The sequence below is a fragment of the Helicoverpa zea genome, chromosome 19 (genome assembly GCF_022581195.2).
Source record: "Helicoverpa zea isolate HzStark_Cry1AcR chromosome 19, ilHelZeax1.1, whole genome shotgun sequence".
NCBI classification, from domain to species: Eukaryota; Metazoa; Arthropoda; class Insecta; order Lepidoptera; family Noctuidae; genus Helicoverpa; species Helicoverpa zea.
This window is the reverse complement of record NC_061470.1, coordinates 6,496,828-6,517,768: the sequence shown is the minus strand read 5'-3', so window position 1 is coordinate 6,517,768 and position 20,941 is coordinate 6,496,828. Positions and strand designations below refer to the sequence as shown.

Genomic DNA, 20,941 nt, shown 5'->3' with positions numbered 1-20,941 from the left:
AATTATAAAATAAAAAAAAACACTAAAATCGTTCACTATTCATAGTAAAGATAAGCACTTTGACAGTTACCTGGACCTGACGACTCGGTGCTGCCACCTCGTGGACGCCATTTTAGAAAACCCTCATTTATATTGATTTGAAAAATAAGTTAAGAGAAGTACATGAAATAAGGAGCTGTTAATTTAGACAGATATGCTTAACTTTGATTTCAAGCACTAAAATGATTTGTACTTAACTTGCTACATAATTTTGGTAAATAATTTTAAGTTATTCATTTTAGTCGTGGCCTGCCCTAAGCCGGCACACCTACAATATGCTGTACACACTAAGGGCAGCATAACAACAAATTGTACTTTATCAACTGACTCTCACGAAATCATATTTTAAGAGTACCCCATTTTAGCCACCCAGAGCCACCACAGAACTTGGAAAATAAGGGATTGTTTATTAAAAACTCTACGAAATATGGCTGACATGTGCGAGTATTCTAATATTTCAAAAAAATAAAAGTGTCATTTTAGCCAATAGAATAAATAGGTTATGCCGTAATTTTTTGATTTTGTAAATACTGCAAATATTTATTTTTTGAGTTTTATGCATAATCTGTACATTTTAAATTGTATGAAGTTTTATCTAAAAATAAGTAACGATACGTAAATTATTCTACTTTAGGAACGACGTCTGTTACTCGTTACCAACCGAAATCGCTGTTTCCAGGAGGCTTATTTGATCAATACCTACATACCGATGAAATCCTTAGTCAGAAGCAAACCGTGACAAAAATGTCTAATCAGCGGCCTGAATCCGATTCAATGTTCATGCAAAGAGGTGATGGGCCACGAAACAGAAGTCCGCCCCGATCTGAGCCACCATCACGACGGAATTCGTCGACTAGAAGCAACGGGTCAGTCGAAACGATAACCGTTAAAGATTTTTTTGATTTTATGAAGACTGCGTATCAAGTTTACGAGCACATGGAAGGTGACGAAGACGAAGGAACGAAGATTGATTGGGAGGAATTAACGAAATTGACGGTTATAAATCATGTGATTGAGCAGCAGGAGAGGGATTTGCTGTATCAGACCGCCTTCCATGAACAGAAGCCGACCATTAGCAAGAGTGAATGTACCATCGAACCGAAGAACCCCGAAGATAGACTAGAAAAGAGATTCAGTTGCAGCGAATTGGAAGGTGACTGAAATTTCATATCATACGTCTTCTCTTGCTGTAATTATTTTTTTTTTCAGGATGAAGTATCTCTATCATTCTTTGATATATCTCAACATATTCTCAAATAATTTATTTGTATTATTAGGTTTCTTTGGATATTACACTAAATTAGATGAATAATTGTATTTTTCGGTGTTTGTTTAACAGCGCCATCTAGTTTTGTTAATAAGAACTACTAAAATACGATCTTTCAGGAATTTCAGGTCGTCGACGGTCATTGCCTCCTGAAGCAAGAGTTGAAATGCTTGGTATTTGGACCGAAGCTAATCTAAATTGCAAGCTTAATGATGTATGTATGAAACAATCAAAATAATGTATTTAAAAATATTTGAACTATGTTTAAGAAGTTTATCAACAGATGGCGCTGTAATATATTTCTTATTTTAGGTAGTAAACGAGGGCATTTTGGACTCTATTCTGCCATACCTTGTTGGATATAAAAAACCTTCTAAAACAACTAGTGTTTACACTCCTATAATCAAGAAAGTACCATCAGGAACAGACGTCAAGAAACCTGCCAGCTTTGGAGGTTAGACTTACCCACGTATTTTTCTATTTTTACCCTAACTTTACAAGTACCTAACAGCCAATTAAATAAATGATTACCCTTCTGCCGGCAAATGATGTGTAAAACAATAATAAATATTTCTAGGTTTCGTGGATGAAAAAGAATCGAGAGATCGTTTGGGTAGGCGAAAGTCTTCAGTTACTATTGCCCAAGAACGCAATAATGCGAAACAAGAGTAAGTCGTAATGATTATTAAAAAACATAAGTATTCATATTAAATTTAGATTTACATACTATTATTTCGATATTCTGTATAATATCCGATATGGTCTAGTGGCTAGGATACCTGGCTCTCACCCAGGAGGCTCGGGTTCGATTCCCGGTATCGGAATATTCTTTTTGCATTTTTCGCATACATTTTTGAATTCTTATTTTCAGCGGGGATGTTGAAATTCACGTTTGCGATGAAGTAAAAGGGCTCAAGAAAGATTTTAGGTGTCCACAGAAGTTGTTGGTATCGAAAATGGGTTATTTCGCCGATGTAACGGCCGGCCAGAGACTAGAAGATATGGATATTTCTGTTCATTGCGACATACAGGTAAGCCATCATGTTGGTTTATGCCATAAACTTTATGGGCTTACTTCAGTGTGATTATTTATTCGTATTCATAGAAATATAGAATTGCTCTACTATATTAAAAAAAATATAATTTCTTGTCACACAATAGCTAAATTTATTGGTCCTTTGATTAGCGAAACATAGAGGTATAATAATCATACAAGAACATATAAGTACATATCAATATAAACTAATATTTTTCAGATTTTTGACTGGTTAATGCGCTGGGTGAAACGCGATACCATACTGGTTGCTGACTGGCCTCTGCTTGACCCCCACAATGTGGTACCTATTTTGGTGTCAGCTTCATTTCTGCAGGTAAAGATATACTTTGTAGATAAAGTAAGTTAACATATAGGTACTCGGTTCCCACGCATGGAGAGGCATCGAGGTCCGTCGAATTTGCTATATGGTTTTCTATAGGCTCACTTCCCTAGTTCCTAAGTTCCCCTGTCCAAACCTTAAGAGTGCTTAGATTCTTAGTTACAGGTAGGTACCTATATAGTTTTATGTCAATGATTTTTTAACTTTCCATTAGAACTGTTTTAGAAGATCTTTTGATCTTCCAAGTTGTAGAAGGATCAAAGGACCAAAAAAACTTAAAGAACTTTGTGCTCAGATGGAGCCACTGCTGCACGACTGTCTGATCTATTGCCATGCTCACATCAACGACATCGTGAAGACATCCACTAACTTGGCATGTCTCAGTGACGCTCTGCTTACCAGGTAACCATGCCGTTCAACTATGAAGTAAAATCTGCTATTTAACAGATTCTTTAGTCACTGGTTTAACCAGTTCAGTGATTTGTAATCGAAATAGCAATCACATTTTATAAATCTGTAAGGGCAAATCCAGCTTTCAGATCAAACCATTGAACAAAAATAATACTTAAGGTACATAAAACCTACAGCGCTACACTAGGTAGGTACTCGCTGGTTTCTTAACGAAGTAGGTACACGGGAAAGTCTTTCGAGTTCGAGGTGAACTAAAATTAACGAAGTGCCTTTCCAAACTCTCGAATTCGCCTAATTTCGATAACTTCGCGAGTAGTGCAAAGGATTCATGAAGATGTTTTCTTTCAGGTTAGCAGCAATGTACACGAACGCGGAACTGGAAGCGATCAGGGACCGCAAAGACAAGATCCAGTCGCGCCTCTTCTGCAAGATGATCCTGTCCCTCGCTGAGCCTGTGCCCGAGACCCTTAGGGGACACTACTCCAGCTTAGCCACGCTCTTCAAGTGCTGCAAGTATGTATGAATTACAGCAGAGCTCTGCATAACTGTGTATAGATAGGTACCGATGTGGTTATGGTTCTAAAAGTTGGACACTTCATAGCATTCGGGACCATTTTTTCCTATGGGTTATCTATCATCAATGAAACCCTACATACATAGGTATATCTGAAGCACAATATTTTGAGTTCATATTATTTGAATAATATTAGGAGCGGAGAAAATATGTAGGTTTATTTGACCTAAAAACCTACCCATTTTCCTTTCTTCAATTGCAAAGCGTAGGGAATAATAATGCCCTGCCTAACTAGCTTATTTACATCGAACCTTCTAAATGTGCTTGTGTCTTCTTTTCTCGTCTAGATGTAACAAACTCCTAGGACGTCACATCGCTGAACAAGTTCCCTGCCAGCCCGCGAGTATGAGGATAGATCGACGCGGCAATGTCGTCTCTTCTCACTCCAAGTAAGCACATTCCCTTGTTATGGTCCACATATTGTTCTTCTTGGTGGTAAGGTTTAGGGTACGTCTACACGGTGCACGTAGCTGGAGCAAGTCAACACGCGCAAGTGACAAGAGCACGCGGGTGGGTATTTTGCATTGGTAGGTACATGCGCGAGTCGCTGGACCCGCAAGTTTAAAATGCATGTAATCTACGCACGTGTCACAACATGCGCAAGCTACTTGCACCCTGTATATGCACCCTTAGCAACAGTGAAAAGTAGAATAAGCTGGATTGCTATGGAGCTTCTTATAGACTGAACGCATTAATCGGCTTAGACAAAACCAAATAAATAAATAATTTTGGGAGACTTCTCAGGATAGGAGTAGCACTCCTTCTTTAACTTCTTCCTTAGATCATAATACCCAAGTGTTACCTCCACAGGGACCAGTCGTGGAGTCTGAACGACTACATAACGTGGCTGTACGGCGAGCTGCGGTCGTGGCGGCGCGTGTATTGGCGTCTGTGGGCTGACTGCCACTTCTTAAGATGTCAGCTGTGTGACAGCTACTTCCCGGCTTATCAGGTAACAGAGTGTGGGATCTGTTCGTCTTTGTGGTGCTTAGTAATAGATGGAGAACGATGAATTCATGATTCATCTGCCTGTGGATAGTACACTGTACACATGAATGGCGTGGTACGTGGTACCTAAGTTAAGTCTGGCTTCTCAAAAACCCTACTTTTCATAGAGACTGAGGCATCTCCTCGTAGCAAACTTCTTGCTGTTCTATATCATCACAAGAACTTTATCTGCTAAATTTTGTTGGCATTTTCAAACTTCAATTAATTGCTAATGCAATACAACAATTATTTATTTACAGATGGAATGGTGTTCCCACCACGAGCAGCCCCCGCACATGTTCGCGATAGAAGGCAGACCCTCACTGCCGGCCGGGCGGTACCCCTGCTGCGGCGAGAGAGCTTACCGATTCGAAACTGTTACCAGGAATACGGTTAGTGCACTTCAGGTTTTTATTAAGGGGAGTTTGTTGCACTACCTCGTCGCAATAAAAATATAGAAAGTGGTGAAGATGGGCTCTTTATGAGACTTGTTTGTTGGTTTCTTTCTACATATTTCCTTTGGTCTTAATTGTTTTTTCAGCTATCTTTCCAATTTTAAATAGGACTTGAGCGTAACTTCATTTGATTAGGCACTATGATAGCATATTCTGCTTACTGGAGCTTGGTAAAGACGCGTCATGGATAACTGACCCGCTTGTAAGAATTGAAACCATTTTACATCGATCTTCAAGTCTTCAATTCCTCAATCGCTGCAGGGTTGCCAGTTCCGCGAGCACGTGCCTGACGAGCGGCTGGCGATGGACTCGTCCGTGATGGAGCTGTACAACCAGTTCCGCGACATCATCGCCATGCGACCCCCTCAGCTTATGTTCCCTGAGAGACTGACACGACTTGTCGGAAGAGGTACGGACTTCATACTTTTAGAGAACTTTTTCTTTCACATACAATAGTTGTGAGCCAAAGATAGGTGTTCAGAAATAAGTGGAAGAGTGCTGCGATATTGTTGCATGTTTTCAGAGAGTCGAGAACTACCGAACAATCTAGCCTCATACAATTCTTTTTATGTTTATGTAGAAATGTATCAAAAATCTTGTCATTAATTGTAGAACCTGAAATACTTGCAAAAGGAACAACATTTTAAACGGTGTATCGTGCTATATATTTTTGCCCCTTTCCTTATCCTTTACAAAATTTGCACTCTCCTCGCAATCCTACACGGTAGTATACATGAGGCCAGCTTCTAAGTTTGCTCCTAGAACCAGGTGAGGACAGCAACGGGCGGCTGCAGTGCAAGGAGGTGTTCTGGTGGGAGGGCATCATCCTCGTCCCTCCGCGCCCTCCTCTCGGCCTGCTCGGCAAGCTCTACACCAGCAACAACAAGTTCAATCGTGAGATAGCACTTTGTTTGTGAATATGTGGTGTGGGGATGTGGCATATCTAGGGCTTCTTACCTTTATTACAACGACATTTTGTTGCTAAGGAAATGGCCCTGAAGTTCTCCAAAAGGAGAAGGGAGCAGAAATTTGTTTTTTAAAAGCCAGTCTGAATGAAATTGAAACATCAGCGTTTTAGCTATATGAGAGGGAAAAAAGTTAAGCGTGACTCTGCGTGACCGACTAAATATGACAGGCAAAGAAAGGGTCAAATAATGCTGTTGCACTTAAGAGAACAAGCATAGACTGTCCATATTTTACCTGGGTTAGGGTACACATCCTTGCACCACTAAGAAGCGCTGTAAATACGCTGTGACGATTGGCAATACATGTAGCGGCCATGGGGACACGCTTGCAATTTACGTAGGGCCCAGCATTGGCAACTTAAAATATGTAAATACACCAAAATTCAAACGTTTTTGTTCTTTGGCTCTAAAATACTTGGGTATGGTAGTGTAGAGATAATGTGTGCATCAAGTATTGAATTTGTTCTAAATGTCGATTCTAAAGAGTCAAAGATTTTTCAAATATCCCTGTCCTAGTTTGAAACGACATATTGTTTTTGTGATTTTGTTTGAAGGTCTGCAAAGATGTGGTCAGCGATTAGACATCGTTTATTACATCGGTAACTTTATATCATAAGTTCAACACAATACTTCAGTTACCTCAGTACAGTAATGACTAGTTATATTTATCAATGTTACACAGAAAACTTTATAAAACCTACATTAATGAACACACATGTTGGGAAGGTTCGAGGTTCATATAACATCAGAAATACATTCAAATACGACGCACATACAGCCAACGTGAGACCTGGTTCTCCCGCCCTGGGTACTTCGCAAGTGTCTGCCCAGTCCTTGGCTGGGAACTGCTCCAGCGGCACCGTGGTGTCTCCGGAGAGAGACGTGAAGCTTCTCAAACCCGTCAAGGATATAAGGGAGGATTCCCTTAGGACCAAGGTAAGACTCGAAGGACCAAAACTCGGCTGGAACTCGAGACCTTTTGATACTGAAGGTTCTACTACTGTTTGCGGTGGTATAGTTTGTATTGCATGAGTATCTATGCATTGTTAGTTTACTTTGACTTATAATATCTATTGTAGTTACCGCATGTCGCATGTTAGACTTACGAAGATCTTTTGCTAGACTAAATAGTTAGATAAATTACCTATCTTGTATCTTTAGAACTATAAGTAGCTCTTAATGTATGTAGGTATTGAACTGCCTTCTTGATGGTTGCTCGATTTAGTTAGAAATGTTATATAATTTTTCTCTATCCTCTACTTTCTTCTTTGATGTATTAATATTTTTAAATCTTTTCTTTATTATTAATTTAATTCTATGTATAATATATTTTATGCGTATTTGTAGTTACCTAGTCTTATGAAACTTATGACTTTGCTTGCTATAATTTTCTTCCTTTACATTTCTGTCTTCATATAAGTTTTTTTTTAATTCTTTAAATATTTTTCATAAAATGTATCTTTTATTTCATAGTAGGAGCCAGTCGCAAAACTGGCCCCTTGCCCTAAAAAGTGCAACGAATGGTCTTTGTGGGCAATCCAACCTATTTCTAGTTAGGGAATGGGAAATTCCATGTGCATTTTATTCAGCTTAAAATTCTTATATTAAATTCGTACCCAGTGCCTTTGAACCAGTCGTTTGCACTATTTACGACATTACACGACCGTAAATAAGACAAAGTGGTGGTACACAAAGAAAGGCGCTCCGGGCGGCGGCGACTCGGCGGGCGAGTCGGGCGGCGAGCAGTCCAGCTCGTCCGACGACAGCGAGCAGAGCTCGGCCTCCGCGCCCAGCGACGAGGAGTGCGCCTCCCGACGTGCCAAGCTGCGACAGCCGAGGAAGCACTCGCACTCGCATTCACATCCCGCTACCAAGTGAGTACTGACAACTTCGCAACAAATACCGCTACACAGGTTCAGTATATGATCTTCAGAACCTCGTCTCTAGGTAGATACACCGAATCGATTTTTGTGTATTTATTTACCAATGTTAAGTCAAGCAGGCTGTATCCAGCTAAAACGCCATGTGTTTTGAAAGCAGCAGTGGCCTCATTAATCTTTTTTACCTAAAATTTATGAAAACTAAGCAATTTGGCACACAAAGGAAGAGGCATACCCATGTATATGTACGACTCTGGACCAGAGATGAAAAGGATTACTAACCAAGACCTCCGACCTAAAATTGCGTCTTTACGTATAATTCTTTCTTTGAACCAGACGGACGCGCGTGGTGGGTCGTCAGTGGATCTCGTGCCTATCAGCTCGCAGCAACCAGGACGGACAGCGACGCTTCGAGGAGCGAGCCGCGAGGCAGATGCGCGCCGCGCTCGCCAGGACCGCCGCGTTACATCACCAGACCAAGTCCAAGATGCCGCCAGGTTACACCAAATTAGATTTAAGTGAAGTTAGGTATTGCTTGAGACACCCATCGCTGGTAATGATGAAAACGTGCAAAAAGGTAAAAGGATTGTATAAAATAAATGCAGGACAATAAATATATGGATAAGGCTCCGATAAGCCATTCATCCTCTGCCTAGTCCATTCCCAACTATGTAGATAAATGTGGGCCATATTCTGTTTTGACGTGATGTCAGAAAATCGCACAAGGACCAATACCGTATCTTGTTGCTGATTCAGCATGGGCTTCTAAATACTTAAGAATAATATTAGCAGAATCTTAAAAAAAATGTTTTTCAGGTGGCGTATACGCCCGACTGGAGGCAGAGTGGCGCGAGCGTCACGGGCAGCGCTCGCGCAACGCCGTGTCCGCGCGGCCGCGCCAGCACCAGCCCGCCAACAAATACAAGTCCAACTAATACACAACTACACATGACCTCCCGTGTTTTATTTACTATATAATCATCCATATCATCAATCGTATCAAACAATTATGGTTGTTTCCAGTAAAAAAACTAACAAAAGCACGATAGTGATCGTACTTTTAAACCAGCCATATTTTTCAAATAACTGCTCCCCTAGTCAGCTTGACGCCTTGCGAATTCTCAATAGTTTTAAGTCACAAAGTAGCCTTTTGAGCAGTGGCGTAGCTTGCCTTGTCGGGGCCCCGTATAAAAAATTCTTTGGAGGCCCTTATATGGCACTTTTTTTATAACCTCTTCCCTTTTCTGTTAACTTTTTCTTTTCTCAGCGCCGCTGGGATAATCTATTTTCCTTTCACTCATTTAATGCACATTTATATAATGCGCGTAAATAAACAGTGCACTGCACTCCGTGCGGTGGCGGCGTAGCATCGGGTGGCACCCGCGGCGGACTAACTATTGAGCACCCAATAATCATGGATTAAAATTGTAAATAAAAGTACTTAAAAATCGTGTAGAAATCATTCGTGGTGGTTTTTGCTAGGTTTAATTTAACGTAAAGAAACCGGAAACGGGTCATTGCAAACTTATAAAGAGCTATTTTTGAAATTTGGGATATAAAAAACCCAAACATGTTTTATAAAAACCGGCCAAGTGCGAGTCGGACTCGCGCATGAAGGGTTCCGTAGGTACCATTATTTATAAAACGGACAAAAAAATCATGCTTGTTGTATGGGAGCCCCCCAAAATATTTATTTAATTCTAGTTTTCAGTATTTGTTGTTATAGCGGCAACAGAAATACATCATCTGTGAAAATATCAGCTCTCTAACTATACCCTAAAAATCAGTGTGAAATTTTTAAGTTTTGAGAAAAAAATAATTTAATAAAATATTCCATAAATAGTCCCATGAACGATGTTTTCGTAACAGCGCCTAAACAATCTTTAAAGCATTTTTTTCATATGAAGGTGTGAAAAAAAGAAATTAGAGAGTATGCCATATTATTTTTAACATTTTTATCTTTTTTTTGAGATTCGTCACATTGTTATAGGACGTGGGGCAATTTTGTATGGATTGCGATCCGTCTTCTTTGAATAGCATGCAGTGACTGGTAGTGAACCTAGGCTTTGCAGATTAGAATGGCACCCTCAGTGACTTGTCCCTTCTGCCCGTGCCATCCTGGTCGTGCAGATATGTGTCGACCGAGATGGCACCCCCCGAGACGTGGTACCAGTGGCGGACCGCCCTCTCCCCCCCTTATGCTGCTACTAACTCCGTGGTTTAATATCCAGTGTAAAGTACAACAACGTACACGTAAATCGCGATATCGATGAAGGATTCCCCGCTGAGTTGAAGATGAAGTAAGTAAAACGGGGAAGTCCCGCAGCCCACCATAACGATGTAGAGTGTTGTTAACTTTTGAACGCACGCTTAAGGCGGGAAAAAAAAAGAATTGCTATTCAGAATTTTGATATTTGTAAAATAAAATAAATTAGGAAGTTTTTATTTTTTGTCTTTACACACTTTTGGGGCCCCCGTGGCCCGGGGGCCCCGTATAATTGATACGGCAGATACGGCGGTAGCTACGCCCCTGCTTTTGAGCGTCAAAACTATTCTAGAACTCTACATCCACAAAATGTTAGGGGAGAAAATAAATATTGAAAGCTAAAGGGAACATCAGCGCCGAGCGTGCTGTGTTCATCAATCGTACTCAATCACGTATGTATGTGTGTGTGTGTGTCTATATGAAAATAAGGCAATAAATAAAAGTTACCAGGTTTAGTCACAGATGTTTATTGTGCCTTATAACTAGAATCGCATCCTGTGGGGATACTGGCTGGAGCGGAGACCGAAGGCCGACTTGAGGTAGCCTCGCAGCACCTTCTTGTCGGCGCGCTTGCCTATCGCCTTCACCACAGCCTCATCAACTGACTTCTGGTCTGTCTTGCGCTGTTCAGATGGAACGTATTTCTGGAAAACAAAGGAAAATATTTAATTATATGCCTCTTTAAAGACACAACAAAGTATGGAGGTGGGAAGAAAGTGCCTAATTTTCGCACCGCAAACTTTTTCTGGAAAAGAATATCAAGAAAAACAGCAAGGTTTATGCCATGGATCAAACCAGTCTTCGGCTTGTACACCTGGATAAAGACTGTCCTACCCTTTTTAAAGCGAAATTTCATCTCAATTGTTTCAGACATTTCTTCTGAAATGCTATACATAATCTAACTATCACGTTTATAGAATAATCAGTTAGGATATGATTGAAATTAGAAAAAAATTAAGTAAATGCAACAAACCTCTTTCTTGGAGGCAAAGATGTCCTCTCCCTGCTTGCGCTTGACACTGCGCTTGGTGCTCTTCTTGTTCTTCTTGAAGTACTCGTCGTTCAGGTGCTCAGGCAGCTTGAAGTCTCCGAGGTCCAGCTTGGTGGATGTGCCGATCACGTAGCGCTGAGGAATGCGCCTCAGAGGACACGAGTTGAACTGGAAAGGGTATATTCATGGTAAGTTTGATGATATTTATTGACAATTTCCTAGCAGTCAAAATGAAATGGAAAAGTGCTACTTCTGCCGCAAAAACTTGCGTCATTTGTATGCTGTCAAAGCATATTCTTATGATCTTATGCTTGAAAGCCAGTAATCGTACAATCATCTCTTAGCTGGTTTTAATAAAAAATTAAGAGTTCCTTATTATTTTTTCTTGCACTGGTTTCATTGCAACATTAAATTCAAGTCAAACATGAAAAAAAATTAATGCTTGGTTATGAAATCAAGCATTTAAAACAAACACTAAACTCCACTAGAAAACACACTTAAAAATTGAGAATCAAACACCAATGTCAAGTGTACTCACTGCAAAAGGTCCAGTGACGAGCAGCAGACCGCTGGGCAGAACTCCAACAAGCACGACGCGCTTGCCAGCGTGGCGACCAGCCAGCAGGATGCACACAGTACCAGGGGTGAGGGTGGGCCTCGTCCTGCGGATGTGCTTGCTGAATGTCTTGTGGTGGGGACGAGTGCGGATCCTGAAAGTAACATGATGGATTAGTTTTTGTTAGAAAAGTTAGTTCTTATACAAATTGAGTATGAATTCGCTTTCTTTCTGATTTTTATCAGCGTTACAAGCAGATTTGAACATTGCTATAGGTTTACAAAAAATCTTGAAAAGAGTCTTATTGTTGAACTAAACAACAGCAACAAATTATTCAGATGAAAGTCCAAAGCATGTGAACAATGTTTAGGCTCAAAAATAGACTACATAAAACATGCCTGTGAAACTTAACTGTTAAATTTCTTCAAAAACTTTTCCTATTTATGTAACATTGACAAACTTTCTTGTTTATAATATGGGTAGGATAATATAACAACACTGAATAACAATAACTGTTGCTTACTTGTCCTGAGTAGGGTAGAAGGACTTCCTGCGGCGCAGCAGCACGGTACGGGTTCCTCCGTTCTTCTCACCACCAATCTGCTTCACCACCACGGAGGGCTTCTTGGGCTTCTCGGGCTTGGGGTTCTTTTTGCCCACAAACCTGTACTTAGCCTGGAAACAATAAGATAATTTCATGAGCTATCCAATATTTTTATGATCATTATATGTAACCACATAGACAAATAACACTGATACTTTTAAACATGCTGACTTTGTACATTGCATGTTGAAATAAAAATTGTATTGTTATATTATGTGCTTTATGTTAAAGGGTGTATTTGTTATAGGTTTGCATTTGCAATGCACCACTCTGACTGCAAAAGTACAGTCCTAGCCCAAAACAAGTAGTCAGATCTACTACATGTACTAGCAGCCAGATTTATAGTACTGCCTGTAGATCAAGAAAAAAAGAAAATACTGTTGCAGTGGGGCATGACATAGGTTAGCCTACATGAAGCATGGACCATGGTGTCAACACCGTTTGAAGAAAGTACATACAAAAAGAACGCATGTTATGAACCATATTCAACCTATTGTTTATCAGTTGTATAGTTTGTTGCGCTAAATAAACAACGAGTTATAAGAAATCTTACCTTCTTGTGGAACATCTTTGATTTGGAGAAGCGAACCACTCCATTTCCCAGGTCGTAATTCCTAGGTTTGCCAACTTTGGCCTTGGCTACACCGCCCGCGGGCGCTGCGGCGGGCTTGGCCGCCGCCTTAGGCTGTGGTGGAGCCATTTAGAATCTGCACAAACAGAAAACAACCTTAACAACAAACTCACCACCTGACTTCCACCTTTGAGGTTATATATGTTTTAACACTTCTCCCAACAAACAAGTGATCCAGGCACGATATAAGAACGTATAGATCGTGGCAACATAACAATTACACATGAATATCCATCCATTCACTGTTTAATCACTATCACTCGGTGAACGTCAAAACTTTTGATGCAAATTATAAGGGTTTTGAATTTGGCTAAAACAAAAATATAACACACAATCACTTGTTTGAAGGGTCCTTTTTGTAATTCTTACGTGGAATTATGAAAACTATTTGAATACAAATCTATTTCTTTGGATTTATTTTCATCGAAAACAACATCAACTCACATTCCAACCGGGATCAAGAAAAAAAGAAATTGTCAAAGGCGGATTTGTCTATGGCTGCTTGCCTATGTACGCCATAGATTATAGAAAAAAATTATACGACACCTTGGCTTTTCAACCGTAAGAAGGTTTACATTAATTTGTGAATTAAGTGAGCGTACCTAATATTATTTAAACAAAGTAGTCGTTACTGATAAATCTATAACCTTTGCAATTGTAACGCTTGAACTAGGCTGATGATGAATTCATACGTACAGTCAGCACCAAAAGTCGATGAACAGAATCAACATGACAAAACACCTGTTCACAATAAAATGCCATAAGTTATAGTCGCAACTAGGAAACAAAATAGACTGTACACCACAAACTTACAAAAGTCGTTAAACACGAGTATTTCAAAAGTATCTGTGCACTAGTATTCCTAAAGTCGCTGTACACCATCAATCCAAATGTCGCTGAACATCATTGTATCAAAAGTCACTAAACAGCAGTAAATACAAAATTAGGTTAACAAAGTATATTTTTAATGTTGCCGTGTGTTAATGTACTTTTGACGCTTATGTTGTTCAGCTACTTTTGGGACAGTACTTGCTTGACCTTAATAATATATGTTAACACGTTAGTATCTATTTCAATAATTTTAATAATTATTTTGGAAATACACTATTTTGCAAAAAAAGCGGACACCTATGCGAAATCTTAGTTTTAAGGACTTTAAGTGTATTTCAAAGGGTTTTAATGATTGTAGTATGTTTCTAGCATCAAAAGGGTTAGCCAAGCATGCGTGAGAGTGTATTCTAAATTTGAATTTTGTACAATTGCTAAGAAATTGGTTAAACCTTGTTTTGGACTAATTGCTGGCAGAAAGTTCGTCGGTGTTTTGAAAAGTTTTTGAAGTGATTTTCAGAAAACTGATAAGACAGTCTTAATTAATGTACCTTTTTGTTAGATCAAAACATTTTTGAAAAACTATGCGTATTTGATAAAATTTTCACCTGCTCTAAATGGGCTATACTGATGATTGATGGCAATGTTAAAAGTTTCGGTATTTTAGTGTTAAGCGTTCTTCTGTTTAGATATTATACCCACGTGTTTTAAAATATCGCTTTTTCATAATTAAACACTATTTAGAGGAGTATCAGTACATTGGGCTGTGACAAAACCAATTTAAAGTAAGCAGTGCCGATCACAACGATGCTAGAAACATACTTCTTCTTCAATTTAAGAGCCCAGCTCTTGTCGGTGCAGCTCCTTCCATTTACGCCTATCTAGCGCCAACTCCTGAACTTCCTTATACGTCACAACATTCACCTTCTCTTTAATTTGTTTCATGTAGCTGTACCTTGGACGACCCCTTCCCCTCTTCCCTTCGACATACTACAATCATTAAAACCCTTTGAAATACACTTAAAGTCCTTAAAACTAAGATTTCGCATAGGTGTCCGCTTTTTTTGCAAAATAGTGTATTTCCAAAATAATTATTAAAATTATTGAAATAGATACTAACGTGTTAACATACATTATTAAGGTCAAGCAAGTACTGTCCCAAAAGTAGCTGAACAACATAAGCGTCAAAAGTACATTAACACACGGCAACATTAAAAATATACTTTGTTTGTTTAGTGACTTTTGATACAATGATGTTCAGCGACATTTGGATTGATGGTGTACAGCGACTTTAGGAATACTAGTGCACAGATACTTTTGAAATACTCGTGTTTAACGACTTTTGTAAGTTTGTGGTGTACAGTCTATCTTGTTTCCTAGTTGCGACTATAACTTATGGCATTTTATTGTGAACAGGTGTTTTGTCATGTTGATTCTGTTCATCGACTTTTGGTGCTGACTGTACGTGCCCTCTGTTTATTTGTTGTCGTCAGAGTTGTGACTAATTTACATAAAAGTATCTTAAGACACACAAAGTATCTACATCTTCAAATAAAGTATCTGTATCTTGATTTCAAATACATTTTCAACAGTATCTTGTATTTCAATTTCCCTTGCATAAGGTGTTTTGCCCATCTCTGGGTCTCGTTTTCACTATTTCAATATATTTTAATGACATTTGTGTAAAATATTTGAAATATACATATTTTTTTGATAAAATGTAAAATCAAAGCAATGGTTTTTTTTTTGCTCTCGCTTTCTTCCTTCACTATGTAGTCTATGGAAATAAATAATTCTGAACGCGTCGATAGCTATGCGAAAAGAAATATACGTCAAATTATGTAAATGTCAAAAATACCAGTGCAGAAAAATGGCTTCTTTGAGGAGCCCGTCTACGCCGTCCGACGGTTATAAAAGGTTCAGTGATGATTTCGCAAACACCAGCATCAACAATTACGGCTCGAACGTCACAAGTAAACGAGAAGCTATGTTTTTTATATGCACAGTAGCCGCAAGATTATGTGTACGCTTTTGTTTTATTAACAATACATTTGTGATTCATTTAACATTTTGTTTTAATTTATTTCACCTTGTTTTGAGCGCTAACTGTTTTATGTACTTCCATATGTGATCCGCTGAGATCGATTAACTGTTCTAGTGAAGCTAAATCTGATATATGACGCACTAGAATGACTCATAAATATACCTAAACACTAACCTATGCATAAAATAAACAGTAAGATGCTATTTGCTTGCTCTAAAATCGTAGATTTTAAACCTTTTTTCTTCTGTTCTTTTTCCAACACCTGCACCTAGTATTTAAGAAGTAGTTGAATGCTTTGCATGGCGAAAAAATATATTTTAGTCTTAATAAAATAATTGAAATTTACAAACCGAATTTTGACCGACAATTTCGAAAATATTTTCGCGGATCTTTTGGTTATGATAGAATCTGTTCTTAAGGTCACGTTAGGACTCCCGGCAATGTTATCTAGCATCTATCCAGTTCCATCTGGTTTCAAGGATAGTGATTGGCTAAACTGGAGTGATCCCATTTATACCACTGTTGATAAAATAAACATTTGCTTCTATGATACTTAGATAGCAGCAGGACTGAGCTCAAATTTAAAACAACATAAACTACACTACATGAATTAGAAGAATATTACAAAATTAATGTGCCTTTATTTCTTATTTATGTAGGTAGTACATGGGTGTAGGTACATACGATAGCCAAAATATCCTCTTTACGTAAAATCAATCAATTTTTAAGGCCAGGATTTTCTGAAGATTTCGAGGTTTTACGAATTGTTAGCTCACTTTGAAAATACGTATTTTTCTATGTCCATCAGGATTGAGGAGCCACTTTTTGTATCTTAATGAAATTTTGTACTTATTTAGTAGTAAGTTAAAAAGTATTGTAGGCTCAATCTTGGAATTTGTAGTATAATAGTTCAAAAGTTATATGAACACAAAGGTGGCTCCTCAATCTAAATATTTGAACTGAGGAGCCACGTTGGAACACAGAAAGTATACGATGTACATTCTTGAAAATTTTGTATGATTTAGTAGTAATTGAGCGCAATGAGTACTAAAAATTTAATTCCAGTACCTTTAATATTTAAGAAGATACAATACTTTTAATGTGGCACCTTAACCCATACAATGAAAGTGTGAATTCCCATGAATCGTAAGTGGCAAATTCAAATTACACCCCATAAACATTTAGTAGTAAGTGTGTCTGAATTTGTAATACATAAACAAAGTAGTAAAACTGAGTGAATTTTGTTAAAGAACGTATTTTAAGTGGCTCCTCAATCCTGACGTTTCTGAAATGAGAAAATGCTTGAGTTACCTGAAATCGGAATGAAATAAAAAAAATTAAGACACTAACATTTAGTATAAATTTCTACTAAATATACATGCACAAATGAAAATTGTATGTATTCAATATCTGATAAAAAATCATCTTTTCCATATTCCTTAGGACGTCGCCATCAAGGGTGACCATGTAATATGAATAACATCAGGATAAATAGGTAGTTCTCAGCTTTGCCGCTATTTTTTTATTAAACCTTTGTTGGCATACACATTTATGGCTATTCCGCCTCTTGAATGACAAAATATTATTAAATACAAAAGTATTTAATAACCTTACTTAATAAAGTATTTAATAAACTTGCTTTGTCATTCAACATTGCTGGAGCGGTGTAGCAGGCTAAAGTGTTACGACCATACTGCCATTTTTTAAAATAATGACAGCATTACATATGAAACAGATATTTGCTGCGTTGTTGTAACCGACTTTAAAAAAAGGAGCAGGTTCTCAAGCCACTTGTTATTTTCTTTGTTACTCGCTACCTCGAAGACGCCTGGACTGATATGATTTTTTTTTCTTTCTACTCGCAGTTTTGTCCCATAGCTAACAGGTTATTCGTGATATGATTATGAAGGTTTGGATCTTACCTGATGACGGAGGCGACAGAAAATCAACGGAACTCCGTATCGGTATTTAGCAACTGCCAAGTGTTTGGGCTCATTGGCTTCGTATTGACGAGATCTTTACACCGAAATATGTTATGAGTATCATATCAGACCTGACAATAAAGACAAAGTGCGTTTAGGGAACTCCTTAACGGTTTATAGCAGCCATATTTAACGGTGTTAGGCCGTATTTTATTTATATTGGTAAAGAGTTTCCACAACTGCCACTGAGGGTACTTAAAATACACTCTTTTGCAAAAAAGCGGGCACCTATGTTAAATCTTGGTTTTAAGGACTTTATGTGTTTGAAAAGGTTTTGATGACTGGAATATATTACTGGCATCAAAAGGCTTTGCCAAGCATGCGTATCCATTCTTAATTTTAATTTTGGAGAATTGCTAAGTAAGTCGTTAAAACCTTGTTCTGGACTAATTCCTAGTAGAAACTTTGTCAGTGTTTTGAATAGCAAGTTTTCCAAGTGATGTTCAGGAAACTGATACTGCAGTTTTAATAACTGATTGATGAACATTTTTGCTACATCAAAACATTTTAGAAAAATCATGCACATTTAGTAAAATTGTCAGCTGTACTAAATGAAAATAAGATCATACAGAGGAACTCAGAACGACAAATTATTAGAGATAAAAAATAATAAAGAATATAATAAAAATTTGCGGCAAAGATTCTTCTTCTTTCGTGTCGATGACATGTCATATATTGAGACTACACTACATATGTCAGCCCAATATGCGGCCACAGCGAGAGCACGGCGGCAAAGCTGAGAACTATTTATCCTGATGTTATTCATATTACATGGTCACCCTTGATGGCGACGTCCTAAGGAATATGGAAAAGATGATTTTTTATCAGATATTGAATACATACAATTTTCATTTGTGCATGTATATTTAGTAGAAATTTATACTAAATGTTAGTGTCTTAATTTTTTTTATTTCATTCCGATTTCAGGTAACTCAAGCATTTTCTCATTTCAGAAACGTCAGGATTGAGGAGCCACTTAAAATACGTTCTTTAACAAAATTCACTCAGTTTTACTACTTTGTTTATGTATTACAAATTCAGACACACTTACTACTAAATGTTTATGGGGTGTAATTTGAATTTGCCACTTACGATTCATGGGAATTCACACTTTCATTGTATGGGTTAAGGTGCCACATTAAAAGTATTGTATCTTCTTAAATATTAAAGGTACTGGAATTAAATTTTTAGTACTCATTGCGCTCAATTACTACTAAATCATACAAAATTTTCAAGAATGTACATCGTATACTTTCTGTGTTCCAACGTGGCTCCTCAGTTCAAATATTTAGATTGAGGAGCCACCTTTGTGTTCATATAACTTTTGAACTATTATACTACAAATTCCAAGATTGAGCCTACAATACTTTTTAACTTACTACTAAATAAGTACAAAATTTCATTAAGATACAAAAAGTGGCTCCTCAATCCTGATGGACATATTTTTCTAGTATATCAATATTTACGGTGATCAAGACAAGACCATTCCTTAAACAAATCAACTCGGTACTGAACAATGAAAAATTGCAATGCCTATTCCTCTATACTATAAGAGCTAGATAGACATTAGATAATTTTATCTATGTTATCATATTGACAGCTCGTTATCAGCCAGTGGTAACCAACAATTGGTAGGTAGGTACAATGTTCGTGTGTGCTCACTTGGAAAAAATATCAGGAAATACCCACAATGAAAATCAAGTAAATTATCCCAATTTAATTTAATTGTGAGAAATTAAAGTCCAGGCGGTTTTTTACTATTTTTGGTTTCGAAATATACATAGGTTTTCAATGGAATTGCTATATTTAGTTGATGATCGTCAAAAACGCACCAATGTTTAGAATAACTGGCTAGATTGTCATTGTTCAGTCTATATCTGTCAATACAAGTAATTCTGTCGCAAATTGTGAAGAAAAATGAATCAGAAGTTATTTATAAAACATAATTAGAAATAAAACAAATTAGTAACTGTGTAGTGCGGCAAAAATGTCGAAAACAGTGTTGAATTTGACTGACACAGTGTATTTCGGAATCCGAGATCAGTGGTACAAATTGAAGTCATGTGAGTCAGTTTTACAATAAATGGTACACTTCAATTTTTGACGTTTTTGGGTCAAGGTCCCAAACTAATAGCGATATTGGCAGGTCATTGATATTTGGGGTAGATTTTGTTTATCACGGCAAATGGGTTGCGTGTCAAAGGGTCTTTTAAATCAATGCGATATCCGGTCATCTCAAATGTCTTATATTTTGTAGCCCTAAACCTGTTAAACTAATTAGGTACGTATGTAGGTAGTTATATAGTGTCACAAACGAGTATAAAAAGTAGTTAGTGTAAGCATTTTGATTCTTCCGCATTTTGTTATAAAGCGTAAATAGAATTTATGTAGTACTAAACACCAAATACATACTATAATGTATTATTAGAATGACCATTACTTTGACTTGGCATCAACCCAAAGGGCTCCAAAAGTCGGGAAAGAATATCTGTCTGCGGCATTTACATACCGTCCAATTCATGTATATATTATTATAATTGTCAAAAACAAAAAAATCTTATCTATTCATGAACTGAAATGAAAGCTTCTCGTATTAATCATCCACAGTCAATTAAGAATACGTACGCAAAGTTTTATGAAAAATATTCTTCTACAGGTCCTAATTGGTAAAGTTTGACCCAGATCGCGAATCATCAAATAACACTGTAACCATTCGTATCCATCTATCATCCACTAATTGGATTGTTGATATACAAGCCCAACTCGGTGATAGATCAATTAGCCCCAGTCCCGATCCTCGTAGGTAGGTAATGATTATTGACATAAAACTATTTCATATCGAAAGTCCCGTGAAAACCTTGTTGATAGTCACTGTAATCTAGCTCTTATATCATATATCTATAAACTTCTACTAACTATAATAAAACCCGTATAAACTGAAGGAGAACTTAAATATAGTTTCAAGTCCTGCGACCCAATTCTTGATGGAAGTTCGCAAAACGACCTTTTCAACTCTCTAGAGTCCCAAGCACCGAACTATTAGTTTTGGCCCTGTTCCTTGACACGATAATCCCCTATTATCGTC

At 37.8% G+C, this 20,941-nt stretch overlaps 3 protein-coding genes and 1 non-coding gene across 6 annotated transcripts in view; 3 read left to right on the top strand and 1 right to left on the bottom strand.

The window, feature by feature from the left end:
* The first annotated feature begins 668 nt into the window (after positions 1-668).
* Positions 669-8,906, top strand: LOC124639505 (SANT and BTB domain regulator of class switch recombination). Its single transcript, XM_047176905.1, has 17 exons — positions 669-1,192; positions 1,426-1,520; positions 1,619-1,760; positions 1,884-1,974; positions 2,178-2,337; positions 2,563-2,676; positions 2,978-3,084; positions 3,442-3,606; positions 3,955-4,056; positions 4,478-4,619; positions 4,915-5,046; positions 5,371-5,518; positions 5,872-6,003; positions 6,853-7,010; positions 7,770-7,948; positions 8,291-8,451; positions 8,771-8,906. Exons 1-17 carry the CDS (start codon positions 784-786, stop codon positions 8,887-8,889), a joined length of 2,556 nt encoding a protein of 851 aa, XP_047032861.1. The 5' UTR covers positions 669-783; the 3' UTR covers positions 8,890-8,906.
* Trnae-cuc lies at positions 2,059-2,130 on the top strand. The gene has a single exon. It is a non-coding gene; the product is annotated as a tRNA-Glu (tRNA).
* Positions 8,907-10,671: 1,765 nt separating the features above from the next.
* LOC124639537 (60S ribosomal protein L6) lies at positions 10,672-13,561 on the bottom strand. Of its 2 annotated transcripts, none has more exons than XM_047176954.1 (6): positions 13,447-13,561; positions 12,925-13,078; positions 12,291-12,442; positions 11,750-11,921; positions 11,194-11,379; positions 10,672-10,864 (listed from the first exon to the last, which is right to left on the bottom strand). In XM_047176954.1, the coding sequence occupies exons 2-6, from the start codon at positions 13,069-13,071 to the stop codon at positions 10,703-10,705; spliced, it is 819 nt and encodes a 272-aa protein (XP_047032910.1). In that variant the 5' UTR covers positions 13,072-13,078; positions 13,447-13,561; the 3' UTR covers positions 10,672-10,702. The 2 variants fall into 2 exon arrangements, with proteins under 2 accessions (XP_047032910.1, XP_047032911.1); XM_047176955.1 differs by having other exon boundaries at positions 13,372-13,487.
* A 2,109-nt stretch (positions 13,562-15,670) lies between these two features.
* The window catches only part of LOC124639506 (two pore calcium channel protein 1-like), a 34,708-nt gene continuing 29,437 nt past the window's right edge, over positions 15,671-20,941 (top strand). The window contains exon 1 of one of the 2 annotated variants that reach the window (XM_047176906.1): positions 15,671-15,803. In XM_047176906.1, coding sequence (XP_047032862.1) covers positions 15,701-15,803 — 103 coding nt within the window. In that variant the 5' untranslated portion in view covers positions 15,671-15,700. Of the gene's footprint in view, positions 15,804-19,736; positions 19,920-20,941 lie in introns of those variants that run through there. The other variant, XM_047176907.1, reaches the window with a different exon arrangement.

What these genes read in the sequence shown, in the direction of transcription:
- LOC124639537 (XM_047176954.1), bottom strand. Translation starts at nt 13,071, where the DNA reads ATGGCTCCACCACAGCCTAAGGCGGCGGCCAAGCCCGCCGCAGCGCCC. An exon ending in TTCTACCCTACTCAGGACAA is followed by an intron (nt 11,922 to 12,290) that starts GTAAGCAACAGT and finishes TGTTACTTTCAG; the next exon opens with GATCCGCACTCGTCCCCACC. An exon ending in TCGTCACTGGACCTTTTGCA is followed by an intron (nt 11,380 to 11,749) that starts GTGAGTACACTT and finishes TACCCTTTCCAG; the next exon opens with TTCAACTCGTGTCCTCTGAG.
- LOC124639505 (XM_047176905.1), top strand. Translation starts at nt 784, where the DNA reads ATGTCTAATCAGCGGCCTGAATCCGATTCAATGTTCATGCAAAGAGGT. An exon ending in TGTCAGCTTCATTTCTGCAG is followed by an intron (nt 2,677 to 2,977) that starts GTAAAGATATAC and finishes CTTTGTGCTCAG; the next exon opens with ATGGAGCCACTGCTGCACGA. An exon ending in ACGCTCTTCAAGTGCTGCAA is followed by an intron (nt 3,607 to 3,954) that starts GTATGTATGAAT and finishes TTTCTCGTCTAG; the next exon opens with ATGTAACAAACTCCTAGGAC.